At 43.9% G+C, this 16795-nt stretch overlaps 1 protein-coding gene across 1 annotated transcript in view; it reads left to right on the top strand.

Moving 5' to 3' along the window:
• The window catches only part of LOC126272932 (shematrin-like protein 2), a 67474-nt gene extending 52605 nt beyond the window's left edge, over window positions 1-14869 (top strand). The window contains exon 3 of the mRNA XM_049976229.1: window positions 14759-14869. Coding sequence (XP_049832186.1) covers window positions 14759-14844 — 86 coding nt within the window. The 3' untranslated portion in view covers window positions 14845-14869. The remainder of the gene's footprint in view (window positions 1-14758) is intronic.
• The last annotated feature ends 1926 nt before the right edge of the window (window positions 14870-16795 follow it).

Below are 16795 nucleotides of genomic sequence, written 5' to 3'. Positions count from 1 at the left end.
AGCACTGTCTGCAGCTGATAACATTAAAAGAATCGATTTCTGTGATTTTATCCTTGCTCAAATGGAAACAGACGAATCTTTCGTTTCAAAGATTGTGTTTAGTGATGAAGCAACTCTCAACACTAACGGGGAAGTCAACCGTCACAATGTCTGTATATGGGGCACTGAGAATCCGCGGGAAGCAACTCAGTATGAACGTGACTCGCCTATAATGAACGTTTTCTGTGCCATTTCAGCCAATAAAGTTTATGGTCCCTTTTTCTTCGAAGGTGCTACTGTAACTGGACTACAGTATCTGGAGATGTTAGAGAATTGGCTGTTCCCTCAGCTCGAACAAGAAGCACAACAATTCATATTTCAGCAGGATGGAGCGCCACCACATTGGCACTTATCTGTCCGTAACTACCTGAACGTCAACTACCCGAGGCGATGGTTCGGCCGCCAGGCAGCCCGTAACAGAGCACTTCATCACTGGCCTCCAAGAAGCCCTGATCTTACCCCGTGCGATTTTTTCTTATGGGGGTATGTTAAGGATATGGTGTTTCGGCCACCTCTCCCAGCCATCATTGATGATTTGAAACGAGAAATAACAGCAGCTATCCAAACTGTTACGCCTGATATGCTACAGAGAGTGTGGAACGAATTGGAGTATCGGGTTGACATTGCTCGAGTGTCTGGAGGGGGCCATACTGAACATCTATGAACTTGTGTTTGAGTGAAAAAAAACCTTTTTAAATACTCTTTGTAATGATGTATAACAGAAGGTTATATTATGTTTCTTTCATTAAATACACATTTTTAAAGTTGTGGAATTCTTTTTGAATCACCCTGTATTGCGAAACTACATCCAAGGTATAGAGATTAGGTGTTCTGTTCCATCTCAGGTGTTGAATATTTTGAAGAACGCTTTGAGAGTCAGAGACAATTAAGATTTCGGGGAAGGAAGTGGAACAGACAAGCTTTAGAGCTTCCAGAAGTGCCATTGTATTCGCCATAAATATAAAAGTGCTTGGGGACAGTTTGAAGTTTTTCTGAACCTGAATCTCGGAGCTCAGAAATAAACCAGTATACTCTTACAGTGTAATTTTGGTTCCATCCGTATATACACAGAGAAAACCAGGCCACTGAGCTGCACAAATTTGCTTAATCTGCTACTGACAATAACGCTTTCCCAACAGCTTACATTAAAATAATGGACTTGAATATGAGAGCTGAGTATATGAAGATCGTAGTCAAAAAGAAGCAAATGCGATGAACATAGTATAGAACGTATGAGAGGTGACCAAGTATGAAGCTGGTACAAACGGCAGGAGCTGTGTTCCTCTTATGGGAGGCAATCCAAAGTAGGTAAACGTAGTCTTTCCTTTGGTAGACAGAAATGTCCATGTAGGCCATACCTTGAATGTAGAATTTATCCGATAACATTTGGCATCCAATGCTCAAGGGCATTTCCCCTGTTTCCATTAAAAGAGCCTTGGTGGTGGACTCTTGCTCCAAGATAGGTACGACTGGCTCGGAAGTATTTAGTTTGATGAGATGAACTTCTGCCGGGTTGTGGTACAGTTACAGCTACAGTCTGGCCGAGATCGAATAATCCCAGGGTAAAGGAAGAAGTGGTTACGAGTCGTCCTGCTTGACTACCCCGTTTTGGTACGACAGCGTCTCAGAGCCGCCTTCAATTCTGACATTCCCACGTGAACTGGCAACTTCATCACAGGAGAAATGTGTTATTCGCAGACGAGTCGCGATTTCGACTGACGCAAAGTGAGGACCATGTTGTAGATGCCGTGCTGAGTGGTACCTGACGAATGTTGCCCTGTGAACTGACAGATTCGGTGAAGGTTTTGCGACGTGTGGGGAGGCATCAGTTTTAACAGTCTCACAGATCTTCTCGTGGTCCATGGCCGCCTTACCGCCAGGCAGTACACCTAACATACACTGTTGGACAATGTGGTGGATGCTGAGTACGTTGTCGGCCCTGAATACCTTCTCATGCTCCATAATGCAAGGAGCCATAGGGCATCAGTAGTGAAGTACTGTAAAGGCCAAACGCCATCGAGCATGTGTGGGAGGCACTTGACAGACGGGTTCACGGCCGTGCTGTTCCACCAAAGACTGTCCCAGAACTCTCAAGGGCTCTCACTGGAATATGGGAACTGAAAACACTGGCTGACGCCTGTAGACTTTTACAGAGCATGCCAAGTAGATGTCTAGTGGTGAGAAACGCCCACGGAAGGCATAAACATTACTGATACTCTCAGTGTCCTATGAAAAGCATAGAGGATGAGGGGATGAATCATTTCTCCTCTTTCTTTACAGTACCCCATTTTAGTATTGTTTATGTGAGGAAACGATGATACTTTGACGTTTACTTAATTTCTGGAAGGTAAAGGTATAATTCGGCAACATACCCTGTCCTCCATTATTAGTCAGTGGTGTGAGGAAGACATCCAAAGTCATGTTCGTCTAATTCTGTTGAACAATATACATTGCCTGACAAATAAAGTGAAGCACTCGGAAAACACAGTCAAATGTCAATGCGACGTCGTACATGTACACATGATCTGCGGGTATGTGATTAGACTGCCAATTCTCTGAGACTGGTTTCACCTCCAGAGTGAATTATTGATGTTGGTGTCCATTGCCAGGTCTTGCAGGCTATATAAGAGGGGTGAAAATCGTAAAATGTCGAGTGATTGTTGTAAAGGACATAGAGGTGAAGCATTCTTGTGACAGAAAGCGCTATCAGCACGTGAGAGAGCTTGAAAGGTGCCCCACTAGTAGGATAGCCGGGTTTCTATAGGGCAATATAGACACTGAGTATCAGATTACACCGATAAAGATATCCAGTGTCAGGTTACCCACTTGCATTCTTTGGTACCCCCACTGCCTCTCCCCTGGGGAACCACTGGGACTTGATCAAGGTCACCCAGGAGAATCGCCAGCTCCTCCCTTCCTTCCACTATGCCCTTTTCCACATCTTTGCAGTCGACCAATGAGGATCATGCATCTCATCTTCACCTACCGCATCATCATCTTGTGTAACTAGAACACTTGTGTGGCTGGAGTTCACTCAGGAGATCGACAGCATAGGGACATATTGTGGACTGTATCTACTTGCTAATAACAAATGACTTTAAATCACGTCACTTGAGTTTTAGGCCAAGGATATTAGTTAGTAACAGTGTAATATAGCGTCATTCAAAGCACCAAAAGAGACTACACCCAGGCAGATATGTAAGTACACTCATTCTTACACAGCAGAACGTATTTTTCGTCAATATTATTTATTTTTTACCCATTTCGCATGTTTATCAGAGATTCCGTAGTTATACATATTATCCCAAATTTTTCGCATTTTACGAATTTACGTGACATCAACACTACAGCTCCGACGACGTGTCGACATCATGATGCTGTCAAGCAATCACAGTGCAGTGTGTGTCTGAAATAGCTATCATTGCTACTGAGCATCCCACTCACAATTTTCATCTTTTATAACTGAGACACTTGCGTGGGCGCCATAGAGAGAGAGAGAGAGAGTTTTAAGCTGCGTCTGTCACGTCACCTGGGGCCTATGTGTTAATAGTAATAAAATCTTTCATCATTCAGGCAACACCAGACACCTCACTAGAGTAAATACGTAAGTTCTCTCATTTTTTTTAGATTTACCACTATTTTACGCATTTTAACCAATTACTTGAAAAGGGTCTGGACGTCATGTCTACAGCACATCGTTCTGTGTTGCGTCACACCCTGTCACAATGTCACTTCAACGTTGCATGATGTCACGCCGACATCACTGATGTTCTCACCTAATGAGAGAGGAGCACGCTCGCGATTTATGTTTCATCGCTAAAAACACCACTCCATTACTGTATTATATATTTTAATATGAACTGTTTGAAAATTGTTATTGTGAGTAGCGGATTCCGAAATTTGTTGCAGCTCATTGGCCTGGTTTTCCCTTTGTATATTCCAATAGATCCAAAATTTCACCGTAAGGAAATAATGGATATGCATTTCTCTGCCTCAGATTCAGATCCGGAAAACCTTCAAACTATCCCTAATAGCTTCTATATTTAAGACGGAGACATTGGCCCTTTTGGAAGTTCCTACGTTTGTCTGTTCCCCTCTCTTCTGCGAGGTCTTAATTGTGTCTGACTCTCAAAGCTTCATTCCGAAATATTCAAAACCCAAGATGGAACCAAACACCTAACCGCTACATCTTGGATGTGGTTTCGGAATACATCACTGTGTATGTGTTAGCAACGAAGACATTGGTAGAAATAATGGCGTCACCAGATATAAATGACATTAGCAAATTCTATAAACAAAAATGATGTATGCATAAGAAATACCACACCATGATAGACAAACCCACTACAACACTACATCGTGTGACTGTGTGACAACATAGCAAAAATTGTGATGATTATCAATTTCTAGCTAAAGATGCTGTGTTTATAACAAATAAGACACGGGGATATCAATAGAAAGCCATCTGCTAAATTACCACAACACTACTAGATTATGTGACATCGTAGTGAATTTCTGATTATTCCAACCAAAGATACAATGTGTGTAACATAGCGCTAAGTCCTACACAACAAGAGAAAGAACTGATCAATACGAGCAAATAACCCATCTGAAGCATGGCGTCTGGTGGACAACCCATCCCTCGTACCGTGAAACGTGGTGTATAGCAGCGCCCATTGTCCACTAAAATCTCCAATCGCAAAGAAAGTTGCGATGTAATCCTGTACGGCCTGGTGGCTGATGCAACTGACACTGCTGCAGTATCATTTCTTCCTGAGGGATCTCCCACTTGCAGTAATAACAGCAAATATATCCAAACGCGTCGATGGATCTATCAAAGACGACTACAATATACATCTAGATTATGAGGAACTCTCTCCAGCATCCGCAGCTTGAATAAAATAAGGAGAGACTAGTACCATAACAAATTCTAAGTGTGGGAGTGGACGCCATCAAATTTATGACCACGAAAGAGAGCCTCAACCTGTCTCCTCAACACTAGTCAGATGATTTCCCAAGGCACGGTAGAGAAGACCTCTACATGCTCACCAGAGTAGTTCAAGCTCACAACAGTCTCCTCTCCGCCGCCCTCTCTCTACACCAATCGAAGGAAGCTCTTCGGAGTATCCATTATAATTTAAAAATTGCGTTGGTTCATTAAAGAACACATTTTCGGGCAGGGAGCATTACCTGGTACAGTGTATAAACATAATTATAGTCTGGTTGTTAGGGCCTCCCGTCGGTTAGACCGTTCGCCTGGTGAAAGTCTTTCGATTTGGCGCCACTTCGGCGACTTGCACGTCCATCGGGATGAAATGATGATGATTAGGACAACACAACACCCAGTCCCTGAGCGGATTAAACCTCCGACCCAGCCGAGAATCGAACCCGGGCCCTTAGTTTTGGCATTCTGTCACGCTGACCACTCAGCTACCAGAGGTGGGCATAATTACAGTTAATATACATAAAAAAGTGGACCTTAGTTTGTGGCGATGCTGTAAGAGTCGTAAATACAGACCTCCAAGGAAGCTGACTATGGATGAAAAGTGGCAGAGCTCTCAGTCATAATAAAATGTCTTGCAATATTAGTGATGTGACGTCATCATAAATCGTATAGACAGAAGTGGCAATAATCGGAAGTATGTACGTCCTCGTCACGCACAAATGAGGCTGAGCAATGGCCATAGTGCCGCAAAAAATAGCTTTTTCTACACAAATAAAACAATGGAAAATCCAGGTTGGAATGTAACAATACGAGAGAAGAAATGTTGCCACTCACCATGTAGCGCAGATGCTGATCCGCGATAGGCACAATAAAAGGCAGTGTAGTTTCAGCTCTCTGAGACTGTGGATATGTGTGCAAGTTGCGCTTGCGTGTGTGTGTGTGTGTGTGTGTGTGTGTGTGTGTGTGTGTGTGTGTGTGTGTGTGTGTCTACGGCTGACAAAGGCCTTAATGACCGAAGCTATGAATGTGTCAATCTTTTTATTGCGCCCATTGCGGCTCAGCATCTCCGCTGTATGGTGAGTAGCAACAAAAGGTCAACGACCTACAGAGGCCACAGAGCTTCGGGGCACCGTATCACGAAATGCTAAGTATATATATGACGTATCGCCTGCTGATAAACCGATTCTCTAGAGCGTATTTACAACAATCCTACTGCCTTGTAGTTTGAAATTGCAACCAACACGAGCACACACACACACATACACACGCGCACACATACTCACACTCAGTGACTGCTATGAGAGAACGGACTGCACATACCTGAATACCTCGTAACATTATAAACGCCTCCCCATTTGTGACGAGTAGTCGAGAAAATATGTCTGAGCTCTCACAGCAGCGGACTTGCATTGCCATGGCACCGACGTAATGCCGTGAGCCCCGTGAACATAAAGACAACGGTCGTCCATCCCCTATCCGTATAGGCAGCCGCCTGTCCCAGCAAGATCTACGTCGTTAGCTCTGAGTAACTGGGAAACGGCTTACACCAAGAGGCAAATGGAGGGGGATCCCTGGCCTGTGTGTGTTGTTAGCGGTAATGGCCCGCAACAAGTGCAAACGCATCCTCCTGATAACTCGTGTCACCTCTTAAAGTGGTTAAACTAAGCCGATTAAAAAGAATTAAGCACCGATAAGTAACCACGCACTGGCGGTACCCGACAGTGCCACTGTTGACAGTGTTGACAGTGAGAAAAAGAGGAATTTGTCTGAATAAAAATCTTTCCAATATTATTTTAATTACACGTCTATGAGCTACTGGGTTTACACATACTATTTTAGTAACAAAATGTTATATTTGCAAGGTAGGGTCGGACTCATGAGTTACTAAATTTCGTCAGGTTTTACAATTACATTCTAAAATTAAAGAAAAAATAGCCACGTGTTTCGGGTTTTGCTGCACACGCCTTAGTTTCCACTTTAAAAGTATATTTATACGCATATAAGTCGAAACAATGTGACCTCTGCACACCACGACGTTGGATGCGGCCTGGTTACGTTGCGACCACACGACGCGCCAACAAAAGTATGTAAACAATGGCGAGAGGTAGAAGGACAGTGAAACCACCACTAGGTGCTTAGTGGTTGTATGTCCGTGGCTCTTCACAGAACGTGGAGTTCGGAAACCTTGTCTGTTATGGAGATGGTCATAATGTTTTGGCTCGTTAGTGTACAGAACATGTTTCTACAATCTCTGACGATATAGAACAATGCCGATGCACGACAAGTGTTTCGGAGCACACTGCTCATCTTACGTTGTTGAACATGGAGCCCACCAGCGGACCACCCCTACGACTTCATACGCTGAGCAGTCGACACAGTAAATTACGATTGCAGTGGTCACGGACTATCGGCTTCCCACCATCGATCATTGTAAGCCTGTCGGAACTTCGGGTGAATCTCACCATTGAAGTGAATGGCGGCTCGAAATGAGCAGCGTGCCACAGGCTGGTGGGAGCAATATTGTGGTTTGGGAGACACTCTCCTGCACTGCCATGAGACCTATAGTAGTAATCGACACGATGACATCTGCGAACCACCTGCACCCCTTCAATCTTGATGTCTTCCGCGACAGCGACGTCATATTTGAGTAGTACAATTGTCCGTGCCTCTAAGCCAGAAATGTGTTACAATGGTTTTAGGAGCATTATAGTGAACTCAAGCTGGTGTCTCCTCGATAAAATTCGCCTGCTGTAAATCCTGTAGAAACCACGTGGACCGCTGTCGGGCGCCATAACCGCTTGCTCAAATTGGCTCTGAGCACTATGGGACTTAACTTCCAAGGTCATTAGTCCCCTAGAATTTAGAACTAATTAAACCAAGGTAACCTAAGGACATCACAAACATCCATGCCCGAGGCAGGATACGGACCTGCGACTGTAGCGGTCGCGCGGTTCCAGACTGTAGCGCCTAGAACCGCTCGGCCACTCTGGCCGGCGTTCGCAAATTAGCGGCTCTGTTATTTACTCGAAGTACACGATGTGTGTGTAGGCCTTTCCTGCCACATACCTCCTAAAACCTACCAACAATCTGACGGATCTGTGATACGGAGAATCAGTGATATACACTCCTGGAAATAGAAATAAGAACACCGTGAATTCATTGTCCCAGGAAGGGGAAACTTTATTGACACATTCCGGGGGTCAGATACATCACATGATCACACTGACAGAACCACAGGCACATAGACACAGGCAACAGAGCATGCACAATGTCGGCACTAGTACAGTGTATATCCACCTTTCGCAGCAATGCAAGCTGCTACTCTCCCATGGAGACCATCGTAGAGATGCTGAATGTAGTCCTGTGGAACGGCTTGCCATGCCATTTCCACCTGGCGCCTCAGTTGGACCAGCGTTCGTGCTGGAGGTGCAGACCGCGTGAGACGACGCTTCATCCAGTCCCAAACATGCTCAATGGGGGACAGATCCGGAGATCTTGCTGGCCAGGGTAGTTGACTTACACCTTCTAGAGCACGTTGGGTGGCACGGGATACATGCGGACGTGCATTGTCCTGTTGGAACAGCAAGTTCCCTTGCCGGTCTAGGAATGGTAGAACGATGGGTTCGATGACGGTTTGGATGTACCGTGCACTATTCAGTGTCCCCTCGACGATCACCAGAGGTGTACGGCCAGTGTAGGAGATCGCTCCCCACACCATGATGCCGGGTGTTGGCCCTGTGTACCTCGGTCGTATGCAGTCCTGACTGTGGCGCTCACCTGCACGGCGCCAAACACGCATACGACCATCATTGGCACCAAGGCAGAAGCTACTCTCATCGCTGAAGACGACACGTCTCCATTCGTCCCTCCATTCACACCTGTCGCGGCACCACTGGAGGCGGGCTGCACGATGTTGGGGCGTGAGCGGAAGACGGCCTAACGGTGTGCGGGACCGTAGCCCAGCTTCATGGAGACGGTTGCGAATGGTCCTCGCCGATACCCCAGGAGCAACAGTGTCCCTAATTTGCTGGGAAGTGGCGGTGCGGTCCCCTACGGCACTGCGTAGGATCCTACGGTCTTGGCGTGCATCCGTGCGTCGCTGCGGTCCGGCCCCAGGTCGACTGGCACGTGCACCTTCCGCCGACCACTGGCGACAACATCGATGTACTGTGGAGACCTCACGCCCCACGTGTTGAGCAATTCGGCGGTACGTCCACCCGGCCTCCCTTATGCCCACTATACGCCCTCGCTCAAAGTCCATCAACTGCACATACGGTTCACGTCCACGCTGTCGCGGCATGCTACTAGTGTTAAAGACTGCGATGGAGCTCCGTATGCCACGGCAAACTGGCTGACACTGACGGCGGCGGTGCACAAATGCTGCGCAGCTAGCGCCATTCGACGGCCAACACCGCGGTTCCTGGTGTGTCCGCTGTGCCGTGCGTGTGATCATTGCTTGTACAGCGCTCTCACAGTGTCCGGAGCAAGTATGGTGGGTCTGACACACCGGTGTCAATGCGTTCTTTTTTCCATTTCCAGGAGTGTATTTCGTTTCAAAGACGGACAAAGAAATCTGTTATGGAGATGGTCATAATGTTTTGGCTCGTTAGTGTACAGAACATGTTTCTACAATCGATTATAGATCCGAATTGTCTATTTTTTTCTTTTTTACAGTAGATTGTCGACGTATTGCATCCTGTCATTGTCGAATAATCATCTAAAGCTGCAGTTGTCCGCCACATACAAACATGTAGCCAAAAATATAAAACTTATGTTTCTAATTTTGGCAGTCAGAGCTAGGAAACATGTCATGATCAGCAACACGTAATCTAGTATTACCTCCCCAGGAGACAAGCTGCTAGAAGATCTCAGAGCCATACATCAAAAACTGTAATTGGTAATTGTCCAACTCTGCTTGAAATACATTTCTTCTTTAAGCATCAGTAAGGCATACTTTGCTCTACATCGTTACCAGCAATTCAGCCAGGATTCATTGTGTTATCCGAATTCTGATTACCATCACTACATTGGTTCTAATGGCTCTGAGCACTATGGGTCTTAACCTCTGAGGTCATCAGTCCCCTTGAAGTTAGAACTACTTAAACCTAACTAACCTAAGGACATCACACACATCCATTCCCGACGCAGGATTCGAACCTGCGACCGTAGCGATCACTAGATTGTTTCAAATTCCTAACAACACTAACGAAAATCTCAAGAGGATGCTGTGCGTTTGATAGCCTTAGTAACTGCAAATAACTAACTGATGAAACGATTAGATGGACACATAGTCACATTTTCCTGCCATTAGCAAATCGTTATAGGTCCTGATCGTCTTTTTTTTTTTTTAAGTAATCGATGTATGGTACTGCATCCTTCATGTATACATGTTCTGTGCACTCTGATATTAAGGTTTATCACAATTTTCCAATTTTCCAATTTTCTAATTAACCTAAACCCTGTGGGAAGTATTGTATGCCATACTGGTGTGCTTACGATCAATAGACAGTCATCCAATGTTCGTGTAGTCCAGAGCAGAACAGTCAGAATCGCTGTTCGGTGGCTCATGTAAAACGATTTTAAGGTCAAATAATTAAAACTATAGGCACACAGCCTGTTAATGAATTTTCGGACCTGATTATATAGAACATATGTTTGGACACACAAGACATTTAATTAGCTAGCTGATTCCCGTTATGCCTCAAATCGTCGACATTAGCATTTGTAAAAGTGCAGGAGAAATAATATCATACATACGTAACTTGCTCCTTTCAAAACCAACAGCAAATGCTTTTTACTAATGTTTTTTGTTCACTGTAGTAGCAGAAAACCATCGGATAAACACCATGATGACAATACTTCCAGTCACATGATATAAATGTGGTTCAACTTGCACTATGTTTTTTGTGCCACAACCATTGGGGTGAGATGCGTAGTCCACCAACGATGAGCAGCATGCGTAGTTTACTCTGCGCACCGAACACACATACTTAGCGATGTAAATTTATTAGATTATCAGCCTCGACCAATACAAAGAAATGTGAGAGGTAGCTCCAAAACACTACACCTATATGAAAGAACGTGATGATTCACCCCTGCTGTCCCCGTAATGTATGCATTACTTTGATATCGTTTCAAGTACAATTAACTGTGTATTTTGATAAAATAACTTGAGTTGTCTAGTTTTAAGGTGGAAATCGATTACATTGAAACATTGATACTGGCAATTGGTTTGTAGCCGATTCGGTGGTGGAATCCAAAATTACTTCACTGGATGTACGACTGAGTAGTCACCTAAACTGGAAACTCCAGAGAATTAAAGTAAACACTGTCTACTTGTATGGCTGGACATATAATCAGGCCTGATAATTGGATATAATTCTTTGCTAAGTATGTCTATAGTTTAATTATTAAACGTTATTATTTAAATAACGTCTGGCCACATTACTTATTATAGAACCGAGACTGGAGTCTTCCTTGATTTTGACATCAATGCTACGAATGGTAGAAACATAATCTTCCCAGATGTGTTACGCTTCCACCACACAGTGCTAGAACAAGTATGGTGTTCTAAATGAATAACTATCATTGAACTTCAAATATACAATTATTTACGACGTTATAACGCGTTAAGAATATTCGTTGCACGTTATGAGAAAATACGGAAAGTGATCAACAGTTTGATATACTTACCAAATACGATTAACAGATGTGAGCTACAATTATCTCGAGAAATACTTCAATAAAAGTCTTTTTTACTGACAGTCCAGTGCTTAGATAAGCACACACATCAAAAAAAGTTTTGCATCACCACGGTTTACAGAACTCCTGAAGACAGTCGTTGACAGTGGATATTATATCAGAGACACAGTCCCTTTGACTGTTCAGAGATGTCATTAAAACAGATGAAAGTTGTAAAGAACCATGCATGAGCAGCGCAGACGAAGGAGGTCCTACAGCCAATCATTTCTAGTCATTCCACCAGGAAGGAGGTACACGGCTCATGTTGTCTATAGCGCTGCTATGCCAGTAAGGCCTCTCAACAATGGATGTGTCCAGGCGTCTCAGAGTGAACCAAAGCGATGTTGTTCTGATATGGAGAAGATACAGAGGGACGGGAATTGTCGATGACATGCCTCGCTCAGGCCGCACAAGGGCTACTACTACAGTCGATGACTTCTACCTACGGATTATGGCTCGGAGGAACACTGACAGCAACGCCACCCTGTTGAATAATGATTTTTGTGCAGCCACAGGACGTCGTGTTACGACTCAAACTGTGCGCAATAGGCAGCATGATGCGCAGCTTCATTCCCGGCGCCCATGGCGAGGTCTATCTTTGTACCCATGACACCGTGCAACGCGGTAAGGATGGGCCCAACATGTCGAATGGACCGCTCACAATTGGCATCACGTTCTCTTCACCGATAAGTGTAGCAAGTGGCTTGAACCAGGGAATCGTCGGACACTTGTTTGGAGGCAACCTGGTCAGACTCAACGCTATACACACACCGTCCAGCTAGTGGAGCAAAGGGCAGTTTCCGTGACGTTTTGGGCTGGCATTATGTGGGCCCGACGTGCGCCTCTGGTGGTCACGGAAGGCGCCGTAACGGCTGTACGATACGTGAATGCCATCCTTCGACCGATAGTGCAACTATATCGACAGCATATTGGGGAGGCATTCGTCTTCATGGACGACAACTCGCTCCCTTATGGAGCATGTCTGGGATAGATTGAAAAGGGCTGTTTACAAACGACGGATCTACGCCGAGTCGCCGTTGAGGAGTGGAACAATCTTGATCAACAGCGCCTTGATGAACTTGTGGATAGTATGCCATGACCCATATCGGTATGCATCAATGCAAGATGATGTGCTAATGGGCATTATAGGTACTGGTGTGTAGAGCTATCTGGACCACCACATCTGAAGGTTTCGTTGTATGGTGGTACAACATGCAATGTAGAGATTTCATGAGCAATAAAAAGTGCCGGAATTATGTTTATGTTTATCTCTATTCCGATTTTATTTACGGGTTCCTGTACTCTCGGAATTGAGTTGATGCAAGGCTTTTTTCGATGTGTGTATATTGTCGAAGAAATATTAGACATAGGTTCACTGTGTTGATTCAAATGCTTGTCCGAAGGGCGCTTATTGCTTACAAGGAGACCACTCAAACATTGTAATCCTCTTCGTAACACACACTGTGCACACACTATGCACGCACACACACACACAAACACACACAAACACACACAAACACACACAAACACACACAAACACACACAAACACACACAAACACACACAAACACACACAAACACACACAAACACACACAAACACACACAAACACACACAAACACACACAAACACACACAAACACACACAAACACACACAAACACACACAAACACACACAAACACACACAAACACACACAAACACACACAAACACACACAAACACACACAAACACACACAAACACACACAAACACACACAAACACACACAAACACACACAAACACACACAAACACACACAAACACACACAAACACACACAAACACACACAAACACACACAAACACACACAAACACACACAAACACACACAAACACACACAAACACACACAAACACACACAAACACACACAAACACACACAAACACACACAAACACACACACCCTGTATGGAGCTTTCTGTCATTCACAAAAGTCATGGTAGAAACGAACATGTTTACCGATCCATAATTTCATTTATTTGACGCGAAAATGTACGTTGTCTCCGTCTGTCACTCCTTAATAGTGTTTATACGAAAAAATACTTGTCTGATTTGAGTTCATCTGATACTGTCTTGTTGATTGAACCTGCTGGTACGAAAGTCTAGCTTTACATTCTTGTTCTTTGGGCAAGGTGAGTGTTACAGTAATGAAATATTCACTGGTGTAAAGTGTGGGCAGGAAGCTTATGAAATCACACTACAGGATATGAGACATACAAGATTTTCGGTTAATAGAAGTATAATGTAATTATTGTTTAACCTATTTTAAACACACAGTGCCTAAACAGACTGTCCAGCAGCAGAGTGCTATTAGAGGCTAACATCACATTCAGTGATTAGGGGTATTTTTTCATCTAAGAACAAAATGATAAAATGATTTATTCACATCCTTTCTATAGGCTTCCCTTCCCAAGTGTATCAGGCTGATTTATGTCGTAGATGACACGTCGTTGGAGTTCTAACCTATGTCTGAATCAGGGAAGAGGCGCATTCGTATATAAAAACATCTACGTATCTGATGGTATTACTGCAACGAGTGTGAGTATTTCTTGTCACTAAACACTGCTTTCTTGTTAGTAATGCCGTATGGGTAAACGCAGTAGCTCACAGAAATTTAATAGAAACAACATTAGAACGTTTTTCATACTGACTCTACTCGTTGTCACTGGTCTTGGCTTGGCGGCACATATCGTCAGTGTCATCGAGCACCAGTTTCCTCTGATAATGACAGCGTGTGAGCTCAACTCGGCTCTTCTTCCTTTTGAGTGGTCTTGGTTTAACCATCTTAATAGGGGGTACGAGTTATCGGGAGAAGCCGTCTGCACTTGCTGCTAACCATTACTGCTAGCGACACACACAGGTGAGGGATCCCCTCCGTTTATCACTTCATGTATGCCGTTTCCTCCGGTACTTGGAACCAATGAGAAAACTCTTCCATGTGACTGGCGGCTGCATATACGGATAGGTGATGGACGGCTACCTTCTGGTCTTTGTTTCCAGGGTCCAATGAACGTTCATCATTGCCGTGGATCGTCAGTTCCTCCGGTGTGAAAGCGCTGAGAGGAATGTGCAGCAGCTCGTCATAAATATGGCGGTGTTTGTGCTGTTGTCAGGTATGTGCAGCTAGTTACTTTTCCAGCAGTCACTACGTGGGTTGGTGTGTATTTAATTGTAATTTGAAACCACAAGGTGGTAGGTTAGTTGTTAGTAAGTCTTCGGAGAATAGGTTCCGCGACCTCTACACTTCCCTAACTTCGCATTTTATCATAGAGTCAGCGACACTCTGTGGCCTCTGTGAGTCGTTGACCTTCGTGTAGGAGCAGTTTATTTTTACTGGACTGTGGCCATGGTTCAATCTCATAAGTGCGTGGGGAAGCCGTACGAGTATATACTTCCCGTTATTTCCACATCTGTTTACAAGTTTTGTAGTGTCTTCACATCACCAATACTACAAGATCTTTTATTCTACCTGGGAGCTCTGCCAGATCTCATTTACAGTCATATTTCTTGCACGATTGTATTTAAGGATCTTATAACATTGCCACATACTAAAATCGTTGCAGTCCTTAGATATCCCAATTATCATTCCTTGTACCCACGACGCCAGCGAGTGCTGCCGTGTTGGATACGGGTTCGCTCACGTATAAACGCAAACTTTAAAAGCATCATGGTAGGGTAGGATAATCTGCTAAGCCATCCACACATTTCCTCTGGTGAGTTAGGAGTGGTTTTCGTGAATGGCCTTTTCTGCGAAGATCCGAGCTAGAGTTCCTTGCACATAAAATTATGCAACTTCCTCCGCCATGCACAGGAAGATGGCCTGACTTGTGCTGGGCAAACAAGTGGTGCTCTGTCTTTCACGATTATGGATTCGGAGATGGTTATAGATGCTGGAGCAGATCCTTGCCTTATCAGCATCTCAGTTGTTTTGTTTGACCTGCGAATGATGTGGATAGTTCCTCATAATCTATGATGTGTATTTGTAATGATCTTTGATATAACAACCGTCGTTTAGGGATATATTTGTAGCTATAACCACAGATTGGAGTTCCATCTGCCAGAACTGATATAATAGCAGTGGTTTTGGGTTAGCAACCATGTTACAGAGGATTACACCGCAACGTTCTGACTCATTGGTGGTTTATTGGAGTTGTGTTCATTGTAACAATCCTGTCATAGCTTTTATATTTTTAGTAATCCCAATGCAAAGAAAACCTCCCTCTGGAATTCCATGCAAAAACCACAGAGTGTCATTAGAAATCTAAATATTTTTTCTCCTCAGGTAAAGTAAGGCGAAAATTATAATGAAATTCAGCTGTACTCATACTAAATATTCAAGGTCCTAAAATTCATGATTATTATTTTTCATTTGTTCAGTCCGTTATATTTCAGTTTAACCTGTAGATGTTCAAAAACTGAAAATCCAGATAGTTATTAAATTCCAATATCGGTCTAGTAAAATAATCCTAAGTTCGTTATTAAGTTCCATACAAATTTTCTTCCTGAGACAAATTCTGGGCCTAATGCTGATGGTTTGACATTTTCTTCCATGCCATTGATGCTGTCCCATTCTCTTCTGCTTGTACATTGATGAGGTGCCAATGAACTGTCATAGCTCTGAAGCCCTAAGAGAATGCACGACAGCAAACGATTTAGTACTGGCCAGCCAAACCATTAACTAAAACTCAAGATTAGCCTTTATGGGCTACAAAAACTACTTATAAACTGAAATGTCCTGGCAGATTAAAACTGTGTACCGGACCAATGCTTGAGCTCGGGACCTTTGCATTTCGTGTGCAAGTGCTCTACCAACTGAGCTACCCAAGCGTGACTCATCAGCCGTCCCCAAAGCTGTACTTCCGCCATTACCTAGTCTCCTACATTCCAAGCTTCACAGAAGGTCTCCTGCGAAACTTGTAGAACTAGCAGTCTTGGAAGAAATTATATATATAGTTTGTATTGTGAGGGATAAAGTTGATTCATGAACAAAAAATGAGATATTTGTTAGCATTTTCCTTGAACCAGTTCAGCACAAGT

This window comes from Schistocerca gregaria, chromosome 5 (assembly GCF_023897955.1).
Source record: "Schistocerca gregaria isolate iqSchGreg1 chromosome 5, iqSchGreg1.2, whole genome shotgun sequence".
Taxonomy (NCBI): domain Eukaryota; kingdom Metazoa; phylum Arthropoda; class Insecta; order Orthoptera; family Acrididae; genus Schistocerca; species Schistocerca gregaria.
The sequence above is the reverse complement of the archived record's forward strand: the minus strand, read 5'-3'. Positions and strand labels throughout refer to the sequence as shown.